Raw genomic sequence first — 27,150 nt, forward strand, 5'->3', positions numbered from 1 at the left:
TCATCATACTATTCTGTGTAATTGACATTTTACTAATAATACTTCCTAATGAGAGTTATTTGCTGTTGAATGCAGTACTTGGAAATTTTTTACATTTGTGTGTTGCTGCTTTTACTTAGTAAGTTATCCTCCACCATTGGCATTATAATAATGTAACAATTTTCAGTTCTTACACAAGAATTAACATTAACATTGAAAAGCGGTTCTACACACGCGACGTCGCTCAGTGTCTCGAAAGAAGGGCGCCCTGGGTAGGAGAAGTTCGTTTTCCCATGATGCATCTGTGGCCCTTTTCTATCTCGCGCCTTTGCATCGGCGCAGTCCATCTTGCCTCTCATATCGCTGCTGTCACCCTTTGCCAGCGCGCCGTCCGTGTTGTTGTAGTAAATAATGGCGGCATCGGGAGGTGGATTATCATCTCCCGCTACCGTCGCGGGTTTGAGCATCCAAGGGGTTGCCCGAGCTCGTTTTCCGGGCCGGCCGTGCACGGCTCGCAGCAGGCTGCGGTCGGAAAAACGTACCAGACGCGGAAGGTTGGGCTCGGACGACGGGGACCTGGCTGCCGGAGGGCCAAGGCCCGTAAACATCGGCCTGGCGTTGAGCGAGGATCCGTTCCTGCTGCGCCTGCTCGGGGTGGCGGAGAAGCACAGCCGGCAGAAAGATGTGGGATTCGACTCCAGCAACAGTGAGGAGGTGAATGAGCTAACTAGTTGTAGCATACCAGTTAGATGGTTAATAGTACGCCTCATGGGATACTTGAAGGCCATTTCGTTGAAAAGAATGGCATTTTAAACTGTTTATTTGTTACTTAACTTATAAGTGTTGAAGCTAACGTAGAGCTAATGTTGGTTAGAGGCAAATTACCTTGCAAACACCAACCCCCTTAACAGACATTGTAGTTAGCCGTCTTCCTGCAAAGATATATTTCAAATGCGCGAATATTTCGAGTCTAACTGCTTCCACAGATATTAGTAATCCATTGTTTCGTTTGAATTTACCGTATAAATGCTGTATATTGCAGCAGCCCTAACTTGCAGCGATCAGTATCTGCTCAGCTGTTTGTTTGCATGAATACAGCATTAGGCGGAAAGTTTGGCGCTATGATAACATTCGTGGATGTGTTTTGTTGTGGAAACCGGTAGATGTCTTAGTTTTTTCGTTCCTTGATGCGTTTTGTTGACTTGAACTTCCCACGTTGTGCTGACATCCACAAACTGCTAATCTTGTCGTAATTAAGACGTTGCTGCTGCTAACTTGTGGCTCAAACTCTCCACGCTGGAGCCGTCAGCTGACTGCTCGGTGTTTTAAACGTCATCATACAACGGGAAAGGAAACGTTATGTAGATGCTACAAGTCAATAACTTAAATTCGACCATGTACTGGCAAATCTTGTCCAGCACCTTTCTAAAACACAATTTTGTGCTGTCTTTGTTTACAAACATTCATCACTCCCATCATGCACGGCTCCCGTTTATTATTTTCACTGGTGTAAAGGTTAGGGAAGGGGAGAATCAAAGCTTTTTCAGTTCTTTCTGGTAATTGTCTGCATGCAGCAATAAATGTTGTCCCAGCAGAATTATGTTGCTTGCATAAACTTTGATACAAATGACAAATTACTGCAAAGTATGATGGGTCTTACATGCTTGAAATAAAGACCTTTTGATTGACAGTATCAGAGGGCCCAGGATCACTGAGGATGAAATCTTAACAGTACTGGAGTAATGTCAGTGAATGTGTTATGACATCCTGACATTTTATTGTAGTTTAGTTTAATATTCAACATCGACAATAGTCATGAAATACAGTCTGAAAAATACACAGTAGTGTGGGCTGGCACTTTTTTATCTTATTTTTCACATACACTGTGAGAGGTTTGCTGGACCATGGGTTATAGATGGTCTGTCTCCAGCTGTGCTGTCGAGCTGGAGTCATTCATAATGAGATTTAAATGTTATACAACAAACAAGAGACTTGAATCTGCCACACTGTGAAGCATCCAGTGTCTTAGATATCATCAATTTGTAAGGTGGTCTCCTTTTAGCCGCAGACAGGCAGGATGGTGATATAATGATATAATGCCAAATTGGATCTAATCATGTTATTTAATCTCCAGAGCAGGGGCTTTAGCGCCTCACATCAGTCGGACCTCACTGATGAAATCCCTTTAGAGTGGACTGTAACAGAATCACATGACCTATAAGCTTGTGGGTACGGCCCAACAAGGGTACCGCATGTCCCTTAGTGCCACATGCACTCGTACTCTGCAGTGCTTTCTGTGAATAGTCATCAGGGGAGTTTCATCGCTGACAAATCTACATAGTTGTTATCTTGTGAATGAAGATGGATTTGAGTAATTGGATGTCAAGTTGAAGTGTGCTTTTGATTTGCTGCAGGATGCATCTTTGCATTGGAGGTAGTCAGGTGCCTGAATGAGAAGATGCTGGAGGCTGACTGTGCTCCATTAAACTTTTGTGGAACCTGGATGGTTGAATTTATATTTTCAGTACTTTATTGACTAAACATATCACTCTATTAAGGGAGAATTAGGTGAAAATGCTTTTTTAAATTCACCATTCCTTGGGTGTAATGAAATATTGCTGTATGTCTCATAAAAAAATTAGACATATGCAGAAAGATGGTGCACAGGTCGAGCATCGACTGATTTATTTCTTATAGCTGACTCATAGATTGAAACCAAAATCTGCCTCATTCTGTGCCTCAGCACTATACTGATGCAACACTGGAGTAAGACTGGAGAGCTTTGCTAAATCTGAACCATGTTTTCAACAGGGCTAATTCCTATCAATTTGGTGATGAGCTCAGAAATTTTTGAGAAATTCTTTATTGGAAAGACATTGTGTTTTCTTCTTCTTTTTTTCCCAATTTGAGTTGCATAAAGCATGGAGTGGCTTGGTTGAAATGTGAAATAAGAAGGTGAATTCTTTCTGGCAGGGACACCCCCCCCAACACACAGAAACACACTCACACACACACACAGAAACCTGAGCACCTGCTGAGCCCATTCATTATCATTGTTTAATTGTTTGAAGGACAATACTGGGCAGACAAAGCAGTTAATTGTTTTCACTACCACATTGACATATGTTCTCTATATTATGGAAAAGTTGCATATTTAAAATATTCTATATGTCTAATTTGGCTGAGCTACATATATCATGGAAGTGCTATGTGCTTTTGTTCTGTGGCAGGTGATTTACAGAATACATACAGATCTACATTTCAACGTGTCCAAATCTTATAGGATAGCCATTTAACAGCTGTAGTTGTGTTTTTCTCCAGGAGGAAGATTTTGCTGGATTTGGGACCACAAGAGTTCGTCAACAGAAAACTTCTGGCACTGTTCCACAGTCATCCTTACTCAGCCAAGCAAAGTCTCCCCAGGCTTCAGACTCTTCTCTGGAACCAAAGCCTTTCATTGGGAAAATTATACCCAAGACCCAAAAACCAGCTCTTATTGGGAAAATTGTACCAAGGGTCCCTAAAGAAGGCCATGTTGTAAAAGACAGCCCATTGAAAGACAAAGAAGTACCTACAATGGTAAAGAAAGCGCATAGCAAGCAGGTACCTCTCACTGCAAAAGCCAAACGTACAGATGGGCAGGCCTCAGGTAGACAGAGTAGTACAAGATCAGCCAGCTTTTCAGAGAAAGCAGGAAAATCAGCAGACTCAGGCAGCACTCAAAGCCAAACATCCATTACCTCAGATGGTGGCAGCAAGCAAGATCAGGAACTGGGCACTCTGGCAGCAGTCAAGGGTACAAGAAAAGCTTCCAAGGTGAAAGAACGAGGAGAGGTGTCAGAGGACTCGGATATAGACCAATCCCTGCCACAGAGACCTGTGAAACGCATGAGGGGTTTCCGAATTGGGAACACCAGACGCACATCTCAGGCTGTTGCTTTGTCGCCCACATCCTTTCACAAACGGCAAAGAAAGAGAATGTCCAAGGGTATGGGTGCCTCTCCAGAGGCTGGAGCTGAGGCTGGTGCCCATAGTGGAGAGGAGGCAGCAATGCCCCTCGAGTGTAAACCCACAGATTCGTCTGTGAAAAAAACACATAGAAGAGCACGCAAATCTTTGTTTGGGCACAGGCGAAAGATACCAAAAAATGCTCCCATCATTAAACGTCCAAAAATAGGTCGGAATCGCACTAAGCGTGTTTTTTACACCTATTTACCAGAGCCCTTTCCAGCCACACCAACACCGGATGGAAATGGGCAGCAGCCGCAAGGTCAGGATATCACTCCATCAGTGGGTGAGCCAAGCTCGTTTTCCGAACAAGTCCAGCAGAGCTCAAACAGCTCCACTGCTGTAAGTGCACGGTCCTCCCGTGTTATTAAAGTTCCAAAGAGGTTTTTGGATGAAGAAATTATTCCTTTTCCAAGGGGTCCGCTGTCCACTTGGCTGAAAAGTCAACAGAGGGAGGACGGAAAACCAAGTCTGTCGTGTCTCGAGCCAAGTTATGATGACAACTCGCTGCAGTCAAGCAGTGACTCTATGTCTGTGGTTGACAGTCCATCAGTAGCAAAAAAGTTGTCACCAAAGCCCAGTCCAAGCACAAGCCACCTAGAGATCTACAAGAACCTGAAGAAACTGACCTTGAAACTGGCAGAGAAAAAGAAAGGGGATCCAGACACCGAGGAGTATCAAACACATCGTGGTGACAGTTTGACTTCTCAGGTCAAGAAGAGGCGGAAGTCAAAGCTAATGATGGAGGAGATGGACTCTCCTGGTGTTGTGAGGAAACTAGCTGTGGTGGTGAACACAGATGTGGAATCGCCTGCATGTGTGCCATTGCAAGATACAGGCAACAATAGTAAGAATTGTTTCTTTCTTTTGTGTAATTACTTACCAAGCTCTTACTACTTCATTTTAGCTGGGTTTTTACAATTCTGTTATTGTATGGCTCGTATCTGTATCTCCAATGTGTGTCTTTTACAGTAACTCTCCTGGAATAGTGAGATATTATTATACTTTGTTGGACTACACATTTGAGTTCAGGTTAAACTGCAAACAATAGGGTTTTCAAGTCAGCATGGACTTCAGCCTTTGGTTGACTCTTTATTTATGCAATGTCTAACATGTTTTAGCCATATTCAATGGGTCAGGTTCATAGGTGTCTTTTCAATAGGTGCCTCAATGATTTCAAGGTGTTTGGTTGTACATCATCTCAAACGAGTTGCTACATTTATGCTGTTTTGTACAGATGAAGAAGGAATCATGACTGGGGAGAGTCAAGAGCCATTGGATGTCAGTGGACCAAGCCATCGAATTGGCCTCAGTGGAGCCAATAAGACAATGCTTCACCTGCTGAAGAAAGCCAAAGTCCAGCTCATCAAGATTGATCAGCAGAAGCAGCTCAAGTTGTCACAGGTAGGAATTGCCAATAGTTCCAAATCTTCTATAATATCAATAGTTGAAATAATTTGGTGAACCAGTTACTCGATTTGATTATCAATTAGTCGTTAACGTCATCTTTTTCAGGGGGAAATGCTAAACGTTTGTTGTCAGGCTATCAAAATGAGAATTTGTTGTTAATAGATAACATAATGATGCTATAGTACCACTTACATAAAACCCTTGTTTTACATCTTTGTCTGAACCAACAGCTGGGGTCCAGGGAATCTCGAGTGCAACTACCAATGACTGTAAGGAGGAGGAGAAGGAGGAGAATTGCCGTTTCTCCCAAAGATGCCAGTCCTCAGGTAATACTTTTAACTTGAAAACGTGCATTTCTGTGTTGAATTCAGTACTGCATCAGTTCACTGTTGTAATCACCTGTGTTTTGGTGCTTACCTGGTTCATGTGTGTGTACTCCGTACAAGAGTAAAACATACAGTGTAAGGCTGTTGGGCCAGAAGAGTCCATGATGAAAGAAAAACACTAAAGCAGTGAGAAAACAGCAGTAGTAGCTGCTGTATCCACATATAAGGAAAGAGATTGTGGAGCAGTGTAAAAATAAATGAGTTACACAGCAGTCAGTGATGAAAGATACAACAAATATGTTTTGTCATTATTAAAGTTTTGTTTTTATCCCTTGCACTTTAACATGCCTTTTAATCTTTTTAAGATTATACATCTCATTTTATGTTTGCGTGTAGGAGCAGCCGCTGGGCGGTCCGAGGATCAAACATGTCTGTCGGGCAGCTGCAGTGGCTTTGGGGCAGCCTCGTGCCATGGTGCCAGATGATATTCCCAGGCTGAGCGCCCTCCCACTTCATGAGAGAGAGGGCATCACCTTTTCTCCCACAGCAGAAGGTACGGTGCATCTGCATGTGTTGTTCTTAAGCAGAATGCAGAAATGATCTCTGTTTGGATGAGCACCTTGGTGCATTTTGCGTTGCACTGTGTATGTGCAATGATTCCAATTTAGGTTTAACAAGCAACATTGTCAAGTATTACATCATGAACAAGTAAATTATTAAGAATTAACTTAACTCAATGTGTGCACAATCCTAAGCCACTGCTGGAATATAAACTGTACAAATGTCCCATGTAATGTATGTAGTATACACTTATTTCTTTATAATTTTGGTATGGTTGGTATGGTAAATCGCATGTAAATGTGTGTCCCCTTTCCTTTGGACCAGCAAAGTAAACTGGTACATACAGGAATGAAGGCAATGCAGTCAATGTTTATGATGGCATGAAGGAAGTAAATTGACACTGATCAGTTGTGCATAATGCATTTATTCAGTGTTGAACTCATTCGTCCTTGTCAGGATTCTTATTCATTTCCAGAAACTGACACGTAACGCAAAGGAGGGACCCTTCCCTTTGATGGAAATCTTTTATTGACAGAAAATATTGAAGACTTTTAAGTCTTTAGTATTTTTGTTTCTGTGTCTAGGCATTAATGTGTTACTGTTAACTATAGAAGCGGGGAGGCTCATTAACTCATAATGGGCTAGTGTGGATTTATTGTAGTTATGGTTTTATTATTGGAAATTATTGTTTTGGTTGATGGTCATTGCATCCATTGTGGCATTAAAAAGGTAAAAAGTTTTCTTGGGTTAGTTCAGAAGCTTACGTTCCCACATCCAGCAGCAACTGTTGCTACTGTATGATTTTTGCCACCCTGGAATAGATAAGATTACTACATCATTTTCAGATTGCTTGTCAAATATATATATACATATTTATATATATCAACTAGATATTGTATATAACTGAGTTCTCAGGTAGGTTACTTTTTTTTTATTCCAATGTCTCGAAAATGCTTCATTAGCTTTGCCCAGACCCCAATTAATTTCTGCCAATTTTTGTTTGGCAAAGCTGCTCTGCTAGTGCATTATAATGAAGACATTCACCAGCTAAAATATTCTTTTTCAAACTGGCATAATTGAGCTTCTGCAGTTGCAAACACACAACCAGAAGAAAAAAAATCTCTTTTGTAAAAGAGCACTTTGTGAAAGCTTTTAGAAAACAGAACCTGCTGAGCAAAAAAATTTAAAAAAGGGAAATTACTGCTTTGTTAGCTCAATGTAGTTGTAACTAAAATATTTGCCAGCAAAAATATCTTTTGTCACACACAGATTAGCCACCGCTGTTGGAAAGCTATACCCAACACTGGTCGAGTGAGCATCACTCAGTATGAGGTGAGGAAGTGCTGTTTGACAAATGAACACATTTAGTTCTGTTGGGAAAACAGATCCTTACACAACCTGCATTATTCAATTAAAATTTTGACAGTCACTACCTCCAAGACCCCATTTACACCTGGCATTAGCATCCATTCTGGATGATCTGATCACAAGCCGACAGCTTTAAGTACAGGTGTGAATGATCAGATCAGATCACTGAGACCATGTTCAGAGGGGGTCTGGGCTGCATATGACCACATCTTTTAAGCAGTGTTTACATGAATGTGTCCTTGGCCGCGCTTTAGGTCCGCCTACTCTGTTGACATCCTTTCCAAAGTAATTGCAAAATGACACTACAACACATCTGATCACGAGTGGTCACTGGAGATGCATTGCAATGCCACATGTGAACCGATAACACTTAGAGCTGTCCGTTTGTGATCCGATCCCCCAAGGTGCATGCTAATGCCAGGTGTAAACAGCCTTACAGTTAACTAATCAGTTATTATTTTCAGTCTAAAGTCGCTTTGTGCCAGCTGGGGGGGGGGGGTTGTGTGTGTAATATGTTCTCAAGGGAATTAACTTTCGAATCTTTTTCTAGTTGTTTTCAAATCCAAAAAGGTCAGGCAGGAGAATTTCCACCAGCAGTGCATTTCACAAAGACGTCCAGGCACCTAACTTTATTCTTGAGTGACTCTTAGATTTCCAACAGTTCAGGCAGCCATTATTAGCCACAGTAGCTGTAGAAACCGGGCTTGCTTGTTGGACAAAAGGCCAGTAAATAAGTATATAAGCACCTTCAGTCACTACAGTTAGAACTGTCAGGTATCCTTCAGACTGAAGTTCTGGCATCCAAATATGTCGCCCCACACGACATACACCTTATGATGATTGAAATGCAACGTTTGTGGCTCTTTTACCCATCCTGTCTGTTTCTCGCCTCCAGATGTGGCAGATGATGATGATGACGTCACTGATCAGGGCAGGGCTCAGTGGGTTGTCTCTCAGGAGCACATCCAGCGGCGCAGGAGGGGGAGGGGGAAAGGCCGTAGGTTCAGAAGAAGGAAGATCCTGAGTCGGTATGCGCGAGGGGGAGTCCGCTCCCGCCGCTGTGGACGGTGCAAAGGCTGTTTGATAGAGGAGGACTGCGCAAAGTGTATCAACTGCCTCGATAAGCCAAAGTTCGGGGGGCCCAACACCAAGCGGCAGTGTTGCGTGTAAGTTGAAACTAATCACAAATTCAGATTGTTGAGTTTATGGAGACAGGCTTGCAAGATGACTCTTACTGCTAAACATATTCATACATGTCTCCACATGCACTTTCCTGTGGACATAGAATTACATTCTTCTCTGCCTTCTTCCACAGATTTAAGAAGTGTGAGCGGATTGAGAAAGGGAAGATTGAGCGCATCATCAAACCATTGAAAGGTATGTCTCTAATTAGATGATGCTCCTGCTAGTTGATGAATTCTTCAAATTAGCAGAAACAAGATATTCAGCAGCATACTGGCTTGTTTACAAAATTAATCATGAGGCTCCGTTTTCTCAGTCCAGGCGAGGCGGCTCTCGGGCTCGGTGGCGGGCAGTGATGATGCAAACTGGAGCTTCGGAGAGGAAGGCGAGGGATCGTCCTCAGTGTCGACAGGAGTCAGGAAACAGTCCCTGCGTAACATCACACCACGCTCCTACAGCAGCCTGCTGAAGTCTGAATCTGAAGAAGAGGGAGAAGAACTAGAGGACAAATCAACAGTCAAGCCAAGTGTAGCTGCTGCCAGCAAAGAAGGTAAGTAAAGTTTTGTTTTTTGGCTCAAAGACACTGTATCCCTTTTTTTAAATTGGGCCTTGAAGATGTCTTTTGTTAATGTCAGAGCTTTCTTGCAGGGAGTGCATCAGAAATTTTTAGATTCCTGACATAAAACAGATAACAACTGTCAGGATCAGCTATGCAGTAAATAGCTGCTCAGTATCCGCCACTTTCCAGCTGTGGTTCCAGCAAATTTTTTATCTTCAACAGATATTTGGCTTAAAAAGTAGACAATGTGGTGCAGGCTTGTGAAATTATTTCTCCTTCATCTGCAGCTTTTACTGGTTGTAGTCACCGTGTAAATGTGACATAAATTTGGTTAAAATGAAGGGTTAAAATTAAACAGGGAATTAAAAAGGGCTTTGCACAAAGCAGCGCAAGACATAATATTTGTTTTCACAGGCTGTATAGGCACTCTGATGAGCAAACTTCACTTCACTGGTTGTCAAATTAGTATTGAAAAGATTTTACATGAAATTAGTTGTGATTTTGTCTTACCTGAAAGTAGACCACATAATAAAAAAAAACTAAAAACTTTACTTGGAAGTGAACGGTGCTGTGAGGCTCTTGTAGAATCAGAATTGTGTCTTAGATCTGTTTATCTTCTTCTTTTGAGATCTTGCTCCTCAAGATGGTGAACCACAGCCAGACAACCTGCCGGCTGAGGTGGTGAAGCAACGCCGGCCATTCTCCAGAGGAACCGGTGGCAGACCCCGAGCTTATAAGGTAAAAACCTTCCCTAAAGTTCCGACCTTGCCCTCCAGTATGTCACTGAATCAAACCTGGGCCAAGTTGTGCTTTTGGAAAATGTGCTTTGCTCGTATTGGTAGTATGTTAAATTTCCATACCTGTGGTGTTTAAAAATGTACAGTACAGTATAGTACAGTACAAATGTGTGTGTGTTTGTTTGTTTGTTTTTGTTTTATTATGAACAAATTTGACTCTTTAAATTAAGCGAGTAACTGACATATTTCCAAGTAAAACTTAGCCCAGGTCTGCATCTCACTTACATTTTTTTTTGTAATTTTACTTTATTCATCTTTGTCGGAATGAGAGATTCTAATAACATCTTTCAAATTCAACCTTGCTTATCTTCTGTTTCTGACTTGTAAGTTTCCTCTTCATGTTAAACACCTTGCATGTATTTATCCTCATGCTTTCTAAACTATACATGAATTAAGCTGTTCATGACAAAATGGAGCCAGTTTTTCTTTATTTATTAAAAGCACAACATACACTCAGTTTAGTTTCTGTTTCAGTTGATGGTGAAGTTTTTTACCGACTTGTTATGTTCTCCACGGCTGTCCAGACTCCAGGTTCAGTGATGTCGTCTATATCTTAATTCTAAAAATCCTAAAAAAAATAAAGTTCAATCACAGAGAAAGAAATTACCTCATCCTGTATGTGTGAGCTTTAAATTGGCCAAATAACAATCACAATGACATGACGTATTGACTGAAAAATGATATTTTTCGTAAGTAAGAAGTAGCACCACTTTAAACTGGTAACGATAATACTAAAAAATAATTCAGTGGGAGTGTGTTGAACCTAACTAATGATAATTGTATAAGCTTGTCGGTAGGGAGGAGCTTGAGATACTTTGATCATCAGTATAACTGATCAGTAACTTCACCATTGCTTTCTACTGCCACTAATTTCAGTGTTGACAGGGCTGTTGTGATTTGTCATAACTTAATCTTAAAATTAATTATAAACCTTGGCCGGGCTGCCTGACTCTTTGCTTCTGTGCTTCCACTTGTTCTAGTCAAGTAAACTGGTGAATTTGAAATACTTTGCTCATGCCCTGGGAAAGGTCTTTGCTTCATCTTGAATTTGCTTACCGTAGCTGCGCATGATTCTAGCTTCCTCTTTTTTTTTTTTTCTTTTTGACCTTTTGAATCTGCATTGCTTGAGTGTTCTGCTTCCGTTATATGTATGTTTAGATGCTACTTGGTTCTCTCCCCTTCTGTGTTTGTCAGTAGCGAGTTATAAATGCTGGTTTTGTTAAGCAATGCATTGTGCACAGCGTAAAATTTGAATCTTCACCGTCTGAGGTCATGGCAACTCCGTGCTGCTCCTCACTGATATATTACTCATTGGTTTGTGTCGTTGCCAATGATTCCTTCTTCCTCCTCCAGCCAAAAAATATCAGCAACAGATGAAGCTGTCATATTTCAAAACAAGAGTATGCAGGAAGCAAGTAAACATAATCAGCACAATGTGGTGTATATATGTGACACTGTAAAGAAAGTGACATGCAGGTGGTTTACCGCTTTGTTAGCTGTTGATTTGCCCACAGTGCCCACTAGAGGTTGACTCCTATCATAATAGTAGTTTGGAGAAAGAGAAATCTGACAGACGAAAATAAATTACTGGCGCTGTTGGCAACAAGGTGGAGGTGGATGAACAGACAGCCGGAGCTCAGCAGGACTACCCGCAACCAGGAAGCTGTCATCTTTCTTCCAACCTCCTACTGCAGCCCAGAGCTCTGACAGAGAAAAGAAGTGAACAATGTTTGACTTAATTAGAAAAAGGATGGCGGACACCTAAATCAAAGTAAATCCTAAATAATTAAATATATACATGTAGGTTATTTCGACTTTCGAATTAAAAAAACAGACGTGTTTGTAGACTCTGGCCCTGGTGGGTGCAAACTTATACCCTTCAAAAAAAATAAAACAATTGACCCCTTACAGATTATCACTTGAAACCTACTGTTTAGGAAATGGTGGTATATAAAACAACATGCATATATGCACCTGCGTACCTGCATGGATGTAACCACACATGGACCTTTGGAAATTCACATATAATGAAAAGCTGCATGTACTTAACACACTGTATGTGCATGTGTTTCAAATTTCAACTAGAAGTTTGAGTAGCTTGACATTTTGACTGCTGTCTGGAAATGTGAGAGTTGATTTATTATTTATAAATAAAGAACACAGGACTCTTATTCAGTAGATATTCTCGCAGTCTTTCAGAAATAAATAAATAGAAGCAGAAACAGCACACTGCATGTTGCAAAAGACAAATCTGGCATTTTGTGTTGCAGGAGCAAAATCGGGGTAACATTTATTCTACACTGCTCTAACCTCTCATATGCATTTCCAGATGTAGTGACAGGGAGGTGTGATTCTATAATTGATGATTTTTGTAAATTTTTCATTCTCACGGGGTGCTTGCATTAGACAGCTTACACATCAGTGATATCAGCCTTTTATCAAGGCACTAAACTTAACATTATTTGTTACTGTTAATAAGTAGCTTATGTTCTGGGTAAGTGTCGTCAGCTAGTTGTTTTGTTTATGTAGCTATCTTTGAACTGGACTTATGCATACTTAATTTACCTTTTCCTCTGTGTGTGTCTCTTCTGCTAAATGCATTTGCTAAATTTTCTTTATCCTTTCTCAATTCTTATTCCTGGCTAACACATTATTCTCAAAATCACAGACTTCCTCCTCTTTTCTGTCACTTTGGCTGTCGCCGGTCGCCTCCTCTGCATGTCACTAGTGTCAGTGTAACTTTGGAACCCATCGTGCTGGTTGGCTTAGGCAGTCCCCTCCTCCACAGGAACAGGAGAACATGGAGGAGACGGAGCCCAGAGAAACTTTACCAGAAACCAGCCCATCCAGGAGCCCAATGCCGAAGCTGCAGCAGCAGCCACAAATTCGCTTACACCGTCTTCCCGACTATATCCTGCAGTCTGCTCATTATATTCCAGTGCAGTCATGCCAGTGTCTGGATCCGTGCACTGTAGAGTCACATCTATTATTGTCCCGGCTTTTGATAAAGCCTGCTGTTTCACATTCGTTACATTCAACAACAAAGTCTCCTGTAGAATCTGTAAAGAGTCCTGTTTCCCTACTTTCTCCACATCCCATAAAAGACTCTCCAAAGAAAACCCTGCTGTTACGTTTGCACCGATTGCCCGAGTCTGTGGTACAATCAGCCTTGCATTTGCACAAACACATATCCATATCATCACGTCAACAGCACACCCTGTCCACACTGCACCCATCTCCGGCAGAAGTTTTGTCAAACTTGTGTTCTCGGGGACATTCAGACTCTGAGGTGCAGAATCCAGATATTTTGACTGAGCCAAATGAAGCTAACAAAGATAAAACTGTGCACAAAACTGCGCAAGTGCTTCATCAGACTGTCGGTCCACAAACAGAGTTTCAGGAGGGTACGCCAGTGGAGCAGGAGGACAGACGAGGGAATCGGCCTGAAGAGGAGGAGGAGAAGAATGATTCTGTTAAAGGGACAGTGGTGCAAAACTGTCCAACAACTGACACACACTATGTCCTTCGTTCCCAGAATCCTGCAGAGTGTGCATCATTGAACACCCTGACGGGGTTAACTAATGGATTTCCCCAAAAGGGCCTGTTGCAGAACAAGTACAAGATCCGCGTGGACTTCAAAGTGAGTTTTTTTGCATTAGTGTTTGGGGACATCTTTATATTACTGCTGACTGGGGTGTTTATGAAATTGACCATGAATTAACGGGAAAGAAAAACACATTTCTGCTGATTCCGACTGTTTTTTGTGAGATGCACAGCCCCAAAATTAAAGAATCATTAATAGGTGTCCTAATTTCAGTAAGACTATAGTGTGCTTTAAGTCCTGCAGTGTGAGTACCACCAAATGATTAGAATAAGGCAAAAAAGGAAACTTGATATTTGCTATTGGAGCCTGTTGAAGATCAGCCATACTACTACTGGTTGTTATGGGATCATTATTAAGTTGCTCATTTTCATATGTGATGTTAGTGAACCCTTACATCTTAAAAGTACCTAAGAGGAAACTGATCACTTTTCCTTTTGCTTTTCTGAACTCGCCTTGTGTCTACCAGGAGGACTGTGCTGTACAGAATGTATGGCTAATGGGCGGCCTCAGTGTCCTCACGTCTGTCCCTACCACACCACAGCCTGTCTGCCTGCTCTGTGCTAGTAAAGGACGACACGAGGTAGTTCAGCATTCAGCTCTTTACCAAAGCCCAAATAGTCTGGCGTATGGAAAGTGTTTCTGTTTGTTGACATTTTATAATTAATATACTTTTCTTCCATCAGATGATATTCTGCCAGATCTGCTGTGAGCCTTTCCACAGTTTCTGCCTCTCACCAGAGGAGCGCCCCATGGAGGAGTACAAAAAGGACTGGTGTTGCAGGCGCTGCAAATTTTGTCATGTGTGCGGCCGGCGAAGCAAGAACACAAAGGTTTGGAGCACAGCTTCACAACCAGAAAAGTTTCCTAAATGTTTTAGTATAGGTTCACAATTGTTCAGGTCCTTCTTAAAACATAAGTCAGGTGCCCATATGAACATGGCAGGATTTACTTGCTGTAAACATTCTTCCTGTTCATACAGGCCCTTACAAATGTGCTGTCTGTCTTTTCTAACATTTATTTGATGCTTCTATAGTGCCTCAGTTGTCTGAATTAGACAATCAAGAGGATATCTTCTAAAGTTAATGTTTCCAAAACAGACCTGAAAATTTGTTAACCTGTCCTTTTATATCCGCTTACAGTCACAATCACACAAGTAATACGAATAAGAGATTTTTAAATAATTTATTTAATTGCAAGTAGTACATGCATGCTGTCAGTTCATCCTTTTGTACTTATCTTTTTGAACATTTTCTGTTCTGTTTTAGCACACACACACACACGTTAAATTGATCACCTTTATCATCTATTTGTAATACTTTTTTTTGTCTTAAGATGTTGTATTGTAGATATTAAAAATCTTTGCTGGAATGTTTGCGAATGTGAGATAGTTGAGCCCAGACCCATGATTAATGAACCCTGTGTTTTTTCCTTTCTAGCCTGTGTTGCAGTGCAGGAGATGCCAAACCTCTTACCACCCTGCCTGCTTGGGACCAACGTACCCTAAACCCATAAACTGCAGCATACCTTGGGTAAGTTAATATCATGAAAACGTATCAGAATCTCCTTGCCTTGTCTAAGGAACCCAGCTGAAATAATATTATGCAGAAATTTCAAGAATGACATCACACTGTACATCATCTGTTCATGCCTTGTATGAACCCTCCTCAGGCTTCATGTGTTGGCTGTTTTCTGACGTTGTTGTGTTTGTGTAGGTATGCATGACCTGTATTCGTTGTAAAAGCTGTGGCGTGACTCCTGGAAAGACTTGGGACTTGGCTTGGAATCATGAGGAGGATCTCTGTCCCGATTGCACTCTTCTTCACAACAAAGGTAAGACCTCTGAGACGTTTGTACAAGCTCAGTATGTACATTGGTCATTGGTCCTAAACCTCCCAGATATGTTAACAAAACAATTCCAGCGATACCCTGAAGGATGACATGGCCTTGTGTGCACAGCATGTGTTCATAGTTCAAATCTGTGGCACTGGAAGTGGATAATGTGACTGATAAATGATTTGTATTCACATCAGGTAATTTCTGCACCATCTGCCACAAGTGCTATGGCGACAAGAAACACACGCAGATGATTCAGTGTTCCTCATGCAGCCACTGGATTCATTACACATGTGAAGGACTTTCAGGTGAGTAACGAAGTGATCCGGAGTTTACATTACAGTCAGTTTCTACGTTCAGTTAGATTTAGGCTGTTTTCCATATTATGTGAGAGCACATGGAAGATTATGATATTTATAATTAGAGAGAGAGTCACGTTTTACACACTATTGTATGTAAAAGAAGAGACAAGGGTGCATGGCCTAATCCCAACCACATCTTAATTACTTAATTCCTCTTGTGTGTCTGTTTGTCATCACAGACGAGCTTTTTGGGTTGCTGTTAAACCTACCAGAAGAAGTGTCATTCACCTGTCAGCCTTGCAGTAAGAACCGAACTGAACACAGCAGCTTGAAGGAGAAGCTACAGAGCAGGCTGTTAGCTGGGCTTGAGGAGGTGCTCACTGACCTCCTCTCCGATGACACCACACAGCACCTCCTTATCTGTAAAGCGGTAAGAACTACCTGAGAAGTCTAGACTTGAACGCTGCTAAAAACACAAATATGCTGTTAAAATGTTCTATTTCAAATGTAAATTAATTGTTGTTCTTGGTCATGTCTATCAGATTGCCAAATGTCTCCTTTTATTTAAACTGTTTTCGTATTTCAGTGTCAGGAAACAAACACCACACATTTCGTCAGGAAACAGCAACCGGTCTGCGATCTGCAGTCTGTGGAGCGTAAATTTGAGGCGGACGGTTACACCTCAATAGTGAGTAACTGTTACCACATGAAAATAGTGATGAAATCTGTTTTGTTGAATGTTCTTTTCTTGCTCTGAATCCAGCTCTTATGAGATGCCTTTTCTTTCTCTTCTCCCTCTCTCAGAAAGCCTTCCATGCGGATGTCACCTCTGTGATGAGGAAGTGGCTGAAGGAGGAGGAACTTCTCCCTGAGCATGAGAGACCGACCAGTCAGGCCAGAGCGCGCTATGTGAAAGTGAGCCTCCCTTCCCTCCCAAATCTCCCACAGTTTTTTGTTTATTTTTAGAGACCCAGATTTAATTGAGTTACAGTGGAGATCTACTTTTTTTCCCCCCTTCAGTTTCTGTTTTCATGCTGAGTTCCTCTAGTCTGACCAGCTGGGATGTGAAGCTGAGTCATTAGAAAAACAGACAAAGACAGACTAACAGTTTTCCAGCGTTTGCCTCTTCAGCTTACTTGAATGTTGTTTTTCTCACAGCTGATTGAGCAGGTTTTCAGCTGGTTTCCTGCACACTTTCTGAAAAAGTGGAACTCCTTCTCTGAGGAATTTCCAAGGTAAATTTCTTACCAAGTGCCTTGAACAAAACATAATTCTCTCACTGTGTATGTTTGCATAGTTTTAGCTTTAGGTGAGTGTTTAGTCTGGTGAACTGCAATTTAAATAACTAATAAAAGTGTCACTCAGGACAATGTAATTAATGGAGAGTTGTCTCAAATGTCTTCCCTAACCCTCCCCTCACTTCCTTCACTCTATAGTGGTATGCTCCCTGAGGCGGTTCTCCCACCATCTAAGGAGCACAGCTATGCACAGTGGCTGGAAAGGACATACCAGCCCAGGGAGTCCAGGGCCCCCCAGACAGGGAAAACTGACTGTCTGTTATCTTTAGTCACTATGCAGCAGCCTGGTGTACTGCACGGCCTCCCTCAGTATTCACATGGTATGGAAGCTATTGCAACGTGTTCAGTATCGTGTATGCTAAGAAATGTCAGAGGTTTCTAGATTAAAAATTCTGGTGAAGTAGAAGTAAAGTGAACTTGTGAATCTAAGAAATATCTATTTTCGTCTTCACATTTCGGAATTTTTATTATCGTATACCATATCAAACAGATAATAATCATCCACTCAGCCTTGTTGGTGTATCTTCCATTATTTTTGCACTCTCAGGCATAAAATAAATGTGTTCATCTGGTTCTCCTTTTCCTTCACAGGTGATATAATGGATGATCTGGAATGTACCAAGGCTGAAGATATGAGGCAATGCACTCTGTGCCAGCAGTATGGAGACTTTGCTCCCAGAGTGAGTTTAGTTGGATATTTATTAATCACAAGGGCTGCAACTGATAAATGCAGCTCTATTTCTTTGTTTGCATGTCATCTTAGAAAATGCAAACAGCCTCTCTTTACTGCTTGATAAGTGATGTGAATCTGTTTTCATCCTGTAGGATGCAGGACGGCTGTTGTACATGGGGCAGAATGAGTGGGCTCATGTTAACTGCTGCCTTTGGTCTGCAGAGGTGTATGAAGAGAATAGTGCTCTTTTGCAAGTGCACAGTGCTGTCTCTAGGGGGCGCCACTTGGTAAGATATAATTACAAACCTAGAAATCTCTCCGTGTGTGTATGTCCTCCAAATGTCTCAAGTACTGTTTGGATCGGTGAAACATTCAGTATTAATTGAACTTTGTTCTTGAAAGGCATGTGTCGAATGGGTGCTGTGCTAGTCAGGAAATAAATGGTGATCGTGTTTCTAGTAGCTTGTCTCTTTTTTTAGCTGTTTATTTTTTGTTCTGGCTCTCGGTGTTTAAGGATTGCAGTCAGCACAAGTTATGTAACTCTGTGGCAAATCTGTGTTAAGGTAATTAACGTGTTTTTTTCCTTTCTTCTCCAGCGCTGTGATCGCTGCGGGCAGTCAGGAGCCACTGTAGGCTGCTGTCTTTCAACCTGCCAGAGTAATTTTCACTTCATGTGCGCTCGTGCCCAGAACTGTGTGTTTCAGCAGGACAGGAAGGTGTACTGCTATAAACACAGGGATCTTGTCAGTGCAAAGGTATGAGCAAAGCTTTACAATTTTAGCTTACCCACACACCTCCCTCCAGTTCATTTTCCCTACGTTTTTATTAATTTATGATTTTCCCATACCCTTCCAGATGGTTTCTGGAAAAGGGTTTGAAGTCCCTCGGCGGGTATATGTGGATTTTGAGGGGATCAATCTCAGAAGAAAGTTCCTCACAGGCCTAGAGCCAGAATCCATAAACATGACCATAGGTAAGAATATCTGTCCGTTGTCTGTTGTTAGTTTGAGCAGTTTGACTCCTGTACAGGGATGAAGTGATACTGACATATCTTAATAGATTTAGTGTGCTGAAACAGATTATCTTTCCTTTCTTGCTTTTCCAGGCTCTCTGCAGATTCAGAAACTTGGTGTTTTGTCAGAGCTGTCATCAAATGGAAGGATGTTGTATCCTGTCGGCTATCAGTAAGTAATCTTTGTCCTTTTACAACTGCTGCTCTTGCTGACTGTAGATTGTAGCTCTCATAAAACGTTCCAAGCAGAATCAAAAATTTTCTTATATGTGTCTTTCTTAAATGATGTTTGTGTTTGTTGCTTTCATTTAAAATTCTGTATGTTTGTGACTAAAAACCCAGATCCTTTGTTGCACATCATCCATGAGTCTTTTTGGAACTTTGGTACCGATGTGAGTGTTATTATTGTTCACAAAATGTATTTGTTTATGGGAACGTATTCTTCTTCCCTTCCTTCTTCAGATGTTCGCGATTGTATTGGAGCACTATAGACCCTCGCAGACGCTGCAAGTACACCTGTAAGGTGACAGAAGTGAGCACGCCTCTCCCTGGTGAGGAACACGATCCGCAGTGGGACCAAGAAGAGAATCACACCATAGTCCACAGTCCCAGCCACCACAGAGGTCAGCAGGAACTTTCTGTGTTTTATTGAACGCCCAGCTGACTTGTTCACTTTAGCAAGTGCTAAAAGAAATGTTTTTGCTATACATACAGCGCTAACATATAACTTTTTAAGAAGAGGTTTGCAGTGTAAACCGCAGAAGTCTAGTCTAGTCTAGTCTGCTAGTATATCCAGCAGTATTGTCTGATTACTTGCGCTGTAAGTGGACTTCATTTGACAGCTTTTCTTCTTTGCCAGATATGTCCCCGGATCGTTTAAGCTCCTCATCTAGCCCAATAACGTCCACCACCCCATCACCCAACTCTAAACAGCACAACACACCTGGATGCAAAAGTCCTGGTTACACACAGACCAGGAGGCCAGCAGGAGGATCATCTCGACCTCTTCCATCTCCAGGTAAATAGTTGATGATGAAATCTTTTTTAAATAATTAAGTTATGTGACATATATGAAAGCACACGCACACACACACTAGGTATGTGTGTGTTTTTAAAGGTAGCCTCACTGTGTTTTCTCTGTTTTAAGTGTTCAAATTGTCACATCTTGCTGTAGTCTTGAATTAGACCCCATAAATTTGCATAGTTTCCTCTTCTTCATTCTGCTGTTGCCTTCTTTCAGGGACCGCTCCTCCTAAATCACATCACATCCTGACATTGAGGGACCTGGAGGACACCCGTCGGCCTCGCAGGCTCTCATCAAGAAGTCGGCGCAGTTCCTCGCCAACAGACAGCGACCCATCTCTACCGATGACCCTACGCTCTGGTGGCACTGTGCACTCCAGATGTGCGCTGTTCGGCTCTCCTCCAAGATCATCAAACTTGGGATCAGCATCGCCTCTTTTGTCACGACAGAACTCAACATCACCAGTTTGGAGCTCCCCACCGAGATCCAACTCCAGCATGTCTGCAGGGCTGTCGCCTCGGCAGGGAGCCATCACTCACTCCCCCAGAGGGAGGCAAAACTTCAAAATCACCACTCCTGTTTCTGCAGAGGTTCCCCAAGACTTCTTAGCATCGTCTGAGGCAGAAGATGCGGCAGTGGCCACAACCAATGGGATCTCACTAGCCCCAGATAACCTGGAGGAGGAAGTAGCCCACCTGATGTCCCAGGAGCTGCCGTATACTGTGTTTGACACTGACACAGAGGTTGCAGTGGCCTCCATGCTCAGTGCGAAGCTTGACTTTGACGAGGCCCTGCTCACTGAGAATGTGGCACTTCACTGTGGAGCACAAGGCGGGAGAGGAGATGTGGAAGGTGTAGTGCCAGAAGTGGAAATTCAAGACGATAATCAGGAGAATAACTCCGAAGATGAAGACTCAAGTCATTACTTTAAGTTTTCACGTACAGTGGTGTGTGAAGCAGCAAGCAGCTCAGACGCCTCAGGTCAGCTCTCTTCAACACAGTCGATCTCACAGTTGGATGGAGCAGACGGTGGGTCGGAGAGCGATGAAAGTGACGCAGCCGATGATGAAGCTCAGGATACAATAGGAGAAAAGGGAAAGGTCAAGATTCACACCAACCATAACACACCTACTAAACAATTGACTGTTGCTCTAAAGAGACTGGAGTCAATCTACCCCTTCTCAAAGTCAGGGGTTGAACAAAGAACAGCCGAGCCAGAGTTTGAGGAAATTCCTCCACCACCTGAAATTCTTGAATCAGATTACGCTAACGATGACATATTAGTTCAGGAGGAAGAGGTCCAGATGAGCTCTGAAACACCAACATCTCACAACGAGGTGTTTTTGGGTTCAGCTGCACAACAGGATGTTTTTTCTGCTGAAGATGTTCCTGTAGTGTACCCAAACAGCAATGAATTTGATGATAAAGATGAAAGTAGCTCGTCGACCGACTCACTTGGAACATTTAAAGATGATTTGAAAGACCCGGACTACTCTCCAGAGCAGGAAACCAAAAAATCTCCCACATCACCAATGAAAACCATTGTTGTAAAAGCAAAACGTCTAACATCAAACCTCAAACGCTTATCGCCAAAACCGTGTCTTCCACAGCACAACCTGCCGTTGTCGCCTCGACCTACACAGGCTGTGAATAATGCATCAGTTTCCCCTGCTGCTGCCACTTTCTGTGCAGTTCCACGCACAGTCACCTCCCCCATTGTGATCAACGGGATGAACGCTCTGCCTATTCAGCCTGGTGCCACAAGGGGCAGAGCCATCGCCATCCGCTTGGATAACTCGAGGCCAGGAAGTCAGCAGCAAGTTGTGATTCAGAATCAAACTGCAGCCACTAGCTCACACCTGCCCCCAACTCCTGCACCTCAAGTCCTGCTGGTCAACCGTCAAGGCCAGATTCTGATCAAAGACCCGAGATCTAACACTTATCAGTCACTCAGTGCAAATTCTCCTGCATACAGTAAAATAAGCCAAATCGCCAAGATCCTCCACAGTGGTAATGTGTTTCAGCGCTCAGTCCCTCGTGTCATAGTAAAGCCTCGTTCCAGCCCCTCTGCCACAAATGCCCCACCTGCCGGTAACCACACACCTGAAAGAAAAATCATTGTCAGAATGATGCCTGTGAAAAGCAGCGAGACTCCAGGTCCCACAAGTCCTGTCAGTGTGCAGAGTGTTCCTGAAGCATCTTTCTCCAACCTTGGACAAAGCACAGCCCAGGCTATCATTGACAGAGCCATGGCTAGCCATCGCGACACACCAAAGACAGTACCCATCATCCTCAGTAACACTCAAAAACCGAAGGCCAGACATCGCAGACCGGCCAAGTTTCAGGATGCAGAGGACTCTGATCAGTCGCCAACTGTACATTCCGAAGCTCCCAGTGGTTTTGTCAGTGAACCAAACCTGCAGCCGTCACCTGCCTCATCACGCCACCAGGTGAGGGTCAAGAGAGTGTCGTCAGTGTCCGAAAGGCCCCCCAGGAAGAAATCCAAGATGGACTTTTTGAGTGATCCCTCAGATGAGCTGAATGAAGTTAATGAAGCCAGGTATTCAAAGATTTGATTCTTCTGTAATTAATTCTTCTGCTATTGTTTTGTTAATTTCAATGTACATCGGAATATAAGATTATAAAACAACTGCCAAATTGTAGGTGTACGTGTAGTTACATGTTGTGAATCCATAGGTACACTTTGACAACCCCAGTGAAGATTGCTAATTAGTGTGACATATTCAAACTCTTAGCAGTAAGTTGGCGAAATGTTTACCGTGTCTTGTTTTCTTCCGACAGACCAAGTGGTGTGAGAATGAAAGCTCCAACAATGAAGGATGTTCTTGACATGGACCAGGAGAACATACCTGAGAAGCCTGAGCAGTTGAGGATTACGGCTCCACCACTTCATACACCCTCCAGGTGACTTCATCTTGAATGGATCCTCATTTAGAGCCTTAATGCTATACCGCAGAACCAATTACAAAGTTTGTTTACAGTGACTTCTGAGTAGAAAACCCCAGCACAGTGTAGTTTGCATACAACTATTTGTTTTTATTATATTATTATGAAAATGCAAGCTTTTTGTTCATCTAAATGTTATTTGTTCATACTTTCTGCTCAGGCATCCTCGGGCTGAGAGTCCTCCTACACACGCACAAATAAACAGTAACATTCGGGGTAAAACACACATGTGGTTCAGCGCTCGCCATGGAGACCTCTCTGAATGGGGCCCTTATTCAGGTGTGTAACTGAGCAGTGTGTTTATCCATTTTGATCTCCATTAGTTGTTACCAGTGCAAAAGCTGCTCTTCTTTCCTCATTTGCCCTGTTAACCCTTTGAGATGAAAACTTATTAGGTAGGTGTAGATGTTGGGTGGGATTTTATTTTGGGTTAACTCTTTTTTGAAATTATTATTCGTTTAATTCTACAGGTTTTAGCTCAGAAGAAGAAGCACCTGTCCCCAAACACAGAAAGAGAACATACATGAACCAACCACACCTGCGTTTTGAAATCACCAGCGATGATGGCTTCAGTGTTAAAGCTAACAGCATTGAGGGTAAGAGCTGCTTGTTCACTAGACTTGTTTTTACTATTTACTTGTAACAATTGTTTGATAGATGTCATTTTTAGACTCAAACTTGTAAAGGTTTACAACAGACAGAAGAGAACTGCAGTTTTTGTGTGCGGTTTTGCCAGGCTGTAACACCTTCCTCATCACCTTTACTCCCCAGTTGCCTGGCGTGCAGTGATTGACGGCGTTCTCGAAGCCCGCGCAGGCTTCCACCTGAAGCAGCTGCCTCTTGGCGGGATGAGCGGCCCCCGGATGCTCGGTGTCGTTCACGATGCTGTCATCTTCCTGCTGGAGCAACTGCAGGGTGCTGCAAACTGCAAGCACCACCGCTTCCGCTTCCACCGCTGTGATGACATCGAGGAAGAGCTTCCCCTCAATCCTAGTGGCTGCGCCCGTTCTGAAGTCTACACACGGTACCGAAGCAGTTACTTTTTGCCATGACTGTTTTTAAGAATTTGAAAATGCTTATTTAAATGCTTCTTTGTGTCTGTTTGTGAGTGATTTAAACACACCTTGCACTGTATTTTCTCTCATCCCCTTACTTTAATTAGGAAAGCGACTTTTGATATGTTCAACTTTCTGGCGTCACAGCACAGAGAACTCCCAGACATAGTAGGGCCTTTTGATGAAGAGGAGGATGAATTCCCACTGAAATCTTCCAGGTAAGGGCATCAAAGTTGTTATTTTTTTACTCTAACTTTAAAAGTTTCACTCACTGCAAACCACTACAAACAGGAATTGAAAGTTCTAAAAGGAGCTAATTTAGCAGATGTCTATGTTGACACCACTTTTTCTGTGTGTCCCTCTAACAGACGAGCCACCAGCAGCGAGCTTCCCATGGCAATGAGATTCAGACATCTGGAAAAAATCTCTAAAGAAGCAGTAGGAGTTTACAGGTAATGGCAAAAAAACTAAGAAAAGCGAGTGGCTTATTAAATCCAAAATCATTTGTATGCTCAAATTAACTGCTTTTAATTGTTCTGTAATCCTCTTAGATCTGACATTCACGGTCGCGGCCTTTTCTGCAAAAGAAACATCGAGGCTGGGGAGATGGTGATCGAGTATGCTGGAACCGTCATTCGCTCTGTACTGACTGACAAGCGGGAGAAATATTATGACAGCAAGGTTGCTAATTATAATATACACTGCTGTACTATACTGCTGTACTTTGAGCATTTCTGTTAAACTGCGCACGAATACCTGAAAGTGCGAAATAAAACCTTGAGGTAAAAATTAATTGTTTGATTACCCTCCATCAGGGCATCGGCTGCTACATGTTCCGCATCGACGACTTTGACGTGGTGGATGCGACCATGCAAGGCAACGCAGCTCGTTTCATCAACCACTCCTGCGAGCCGAACTGCTATTCTCGCGTCATCAACGTGGACGGCCGCAAGCACATTGTCATCTTCGCCCTGAGGAAGATCTACCGGGGAGAAGAACTGACCTACGACTACAAGTTCCCCATTGAGGATGAGGAAAACAAGCTGCACTGCAACTGTGGGGCGAGACGCTGCCGTCGCTTCCTGAATTAGAACAACCAATAGACATGCACCATGTACCAATGGGCACCTTGTATGCTTCGCTTGAATTCAGAAGACGGACCTTTGATGAACTGATAAAGCCAACAGTTAACAGCCACAAGAGTGAGGTCGCTGATAACCTACAGACCTGATCTACTGATGGCCTTCACTTTGTTGGAAACTTAATGTCTAGGCTGATCAAGGACAACTCGCGTTTGTTCATTTCTGTTCTGTGAACTGCTGTCAACAGTCACAGAAGCCAGATTAGAGCCATAATGTCAAAGCTGGGGATGAATACTATTTATGGGATTTCAGACTGTTGGATTATTAGCCTGTTAAAAATTGCAGCTCAATCAATGAAACTGCACATCTTTTTGTATTTGTGCAGTTTTATGGTTTCATACAACACGTTCTTTCAGTTGTACATTGTTGTCAGTAGCCTCTGCTGGACCTGGGGCTCGCCAATGGTCGGGAGGCAACTATTACCAGCTACAAACAGTACGAACTAAAATATCCTGATCTCAGTTATTGTTGTCTACAGGGGGGGTTTAATATAATTATTATCCTGGTTACAGAGTTTCTGTGTAAGTACAATGTCACAGAGAAGGATGACAATTTATTTACCACCTTAGTTTGGCTCAGCCTCCTCTGGCAGCAGACAGGACATTTATTTCAGAGCAAAATAAACACATTTGACTCTAGGCACCTCATGCTCATTTTAGTGCAGCTACATTTTAACTTCACTCTGGATACCACAGGTCTTGTGTGCAGGGACTCCCAACATTTTAGGTGCTGGTGACATTTACCCCAAAATGTAGTTTTAATAGTCACCCAAACCATTTGCCTCAGTCAGTCAGTCGAAATTTCCTGTTTTTATTTGTGACGGCAGACATGCTGTGATCTCATTGCTTTTATTCCACTGTTACAGTCTGCTCCTTGTTTGTTCATTTGTGCTGTTTGTGTATTTTAAGGTCTACGAGGGAGTTTTCTTGATGCAGCGATCTCGCTCTGCTTTCTGTCCCTTATAAATCTTTGTATTTTTGTATATTTGAACAATAACTGTATATTCAATAAGCTGATGGAAAATAAATGTGTTTGAGGTTTTAACTTTCTGTTTGTAAGTGAAGGTTGGCTAATAGAACTGAAGCTATTGCTGAGTAATGATCTTAAATTAATCTTTTTTTCTTGTTTTCTGCAGCTGTTTTGCACCCTCATCGTGTTTTGTTTTGTTTTGTTTTTTTTATTTTTATTTTGTGTCTCACAGGTGTACTACCTCAATGGTGTTATGAAGCAGATTTAACTTATATACACATTTGTTGAAAAACTGCTTCCTTCCTTTCCTCCTTTCCTCCATTGTTCAGTCTTTAATCATTACATCTTGATAGTATTAAAACAAATAACATCAGTACTATTAAAAACTGACTTGCTATTATGCCTGCGATTGTTTTGTAGGAGTAGGTGTCCACCATGTTTTGTGCTCATTTCCTCCCATGTGCAACCACACCCAACTAATGGAGGTAGATAGGATCGTAGAGTTTAGTTTGAAGGCTGAATGCAGTGGATGTATGTTTTGTGTTTTTGGATAAATATCTGAATTTGACACTTAAAGCTTTGTTACTTTTATTGGCTCACTATGGATCCTCATCTGTACATAGTTGTGTAAATAATTTCTAAACCTGTTCAATATTTTTTTACTTACTTTGTTTTGTTTTGTTTTTTTTTAATTTATGTTCAATAAAAAGTTGGAATTGAAATATTTACCTTAGTCTTGCTAGTTTTTTAACCAGTGAGGAAACTTTAAATAAATTCAAGTAAATTGTCACTTTAAATTTTTACCTGAATGTATAGCTTTTGTACCTGCATATTAGGCCTTACATAATTGCAGATTATATAACTGTTAAATCAAGAGCACTGTTCAACCAGAAGCTCCCTTAAGTGGCCCTGGAGTTTAGTTTTGACATCTCTCAAGGTCTTGCTGTTGCCTTAAGCCATATGGCTCTTTCCCAGAACAGGGTTTTGCATTTCACCTTCCTGACCCTGAGAAACTTTTGTACTATAAAGGAATCCCACACCCCATATTTGAGTAAATGTCAGGGTGGGGGAAGAAGAAACC

General features: G+C 42.2%; 1 protein-coding gene across 2 annotated transcripts; it reads left to right on the forward strand.

The window, feature by feature from the left end:
• Positions 1–287: 287 nt before the first annotated feature.
• On the forward strand, positions 288–26,637 carry kmt2ba (lysine (K)-specific methyltransferase 2Ba). Of its 2 annotated transcripts, none has more exons than XM_046417443.1 (36): positions 288–693; positions 3,301–4,834; positions 5,225–5,391; positions 5,628–5,723; positions 6,120–6,276; positions 8,548–8,818; positions 8,968–9,029; positions 9,151–9,384; positions 10,022–10,131; positions 12,979–13,830; positions 14,261–14,374; positions 14,478–14,624; positions 15,231–15,323; positions 15,507–15,624; positions 15,825–15,935; positions 16,169–16,359; positions 16,516–16,617; positions 16,734–16,844; positions 17,088–17,164; positions 17,366–17,547; positions 17,819–17,907; positions 18,053–18,187; positions 18,497–18,655; positions 18,756–18,873; positions 19,006–19,084; positions 19,375–19,535; positions 19,772–19,930; positions 20,153–22,496; positions 22,739–22,861; positions 23,064–23,182; positions 23,374–23,499; positions 23,675–23,927; positions 24,066–24,176; positions 24,327–24,410; positions 24,510–24,639; positions 24,774–26,637. In XM_046417443.1, exons 1-36 carry the CDS (start codon positions 391–393, stop codon positions 25,047–25,049), a joined length of 9,498 nt encoding a protein of 3,165 aa, XP_046273399.1. In that variant the 5' UTR covers positions 288–390; the 3' UTR covers positions 25,050–26,637. The 2 variants fall into 2 exon arrangements, with proteins under 2 accessions (XP_046273399.1, XP_046273400.1); XM_046417444.1 differs by having other exon boundaries at positions 290–693; positions 13,726–13,830.
• The last annotated feature ends 513 nt before the right edge of the window (positions 26,638–27,150 follow it).

The sequence above is a fragment of the Scatophagus argus genome, chromosome 17 (genome assembly GCF_020382885.2).
Source record: "Scatophagus argus isolate fScaArg1 chromosome 17, fScaArg1.pri, whole genome shotgun sequence".
NCBI lineage: Eukaryota > Metazoa > Chordata > Actinopteri > Scatophagidae > Scatophagus > Scatophagus argus.

Excerpts from the sequence above, each read along its gene's own strand:
- kmt2ba (XM_046417443.1), top strand. The coding sequence starts at position 391 with ATGGCGGCATCGGGAGGTGGATTATCATCTCCCGCTACCGTCGCGGGT. Across the intron at positions 14,625-15,230 it reads GGCGAAGCAAGAACACAAAG|CCTGTGTTGCAGTGCAGGAG; the intron begins GTTTGGAGCACA and ends TTTCCTTTCTAG. Across the intron at positions 22,862-23,063 it reads CCACTTCATACACCCTCCAG|GCATCCTCGGGCTGAGAGTC; the intron begins GTGACTTCATCT and ends CTTTCTGCTCAG.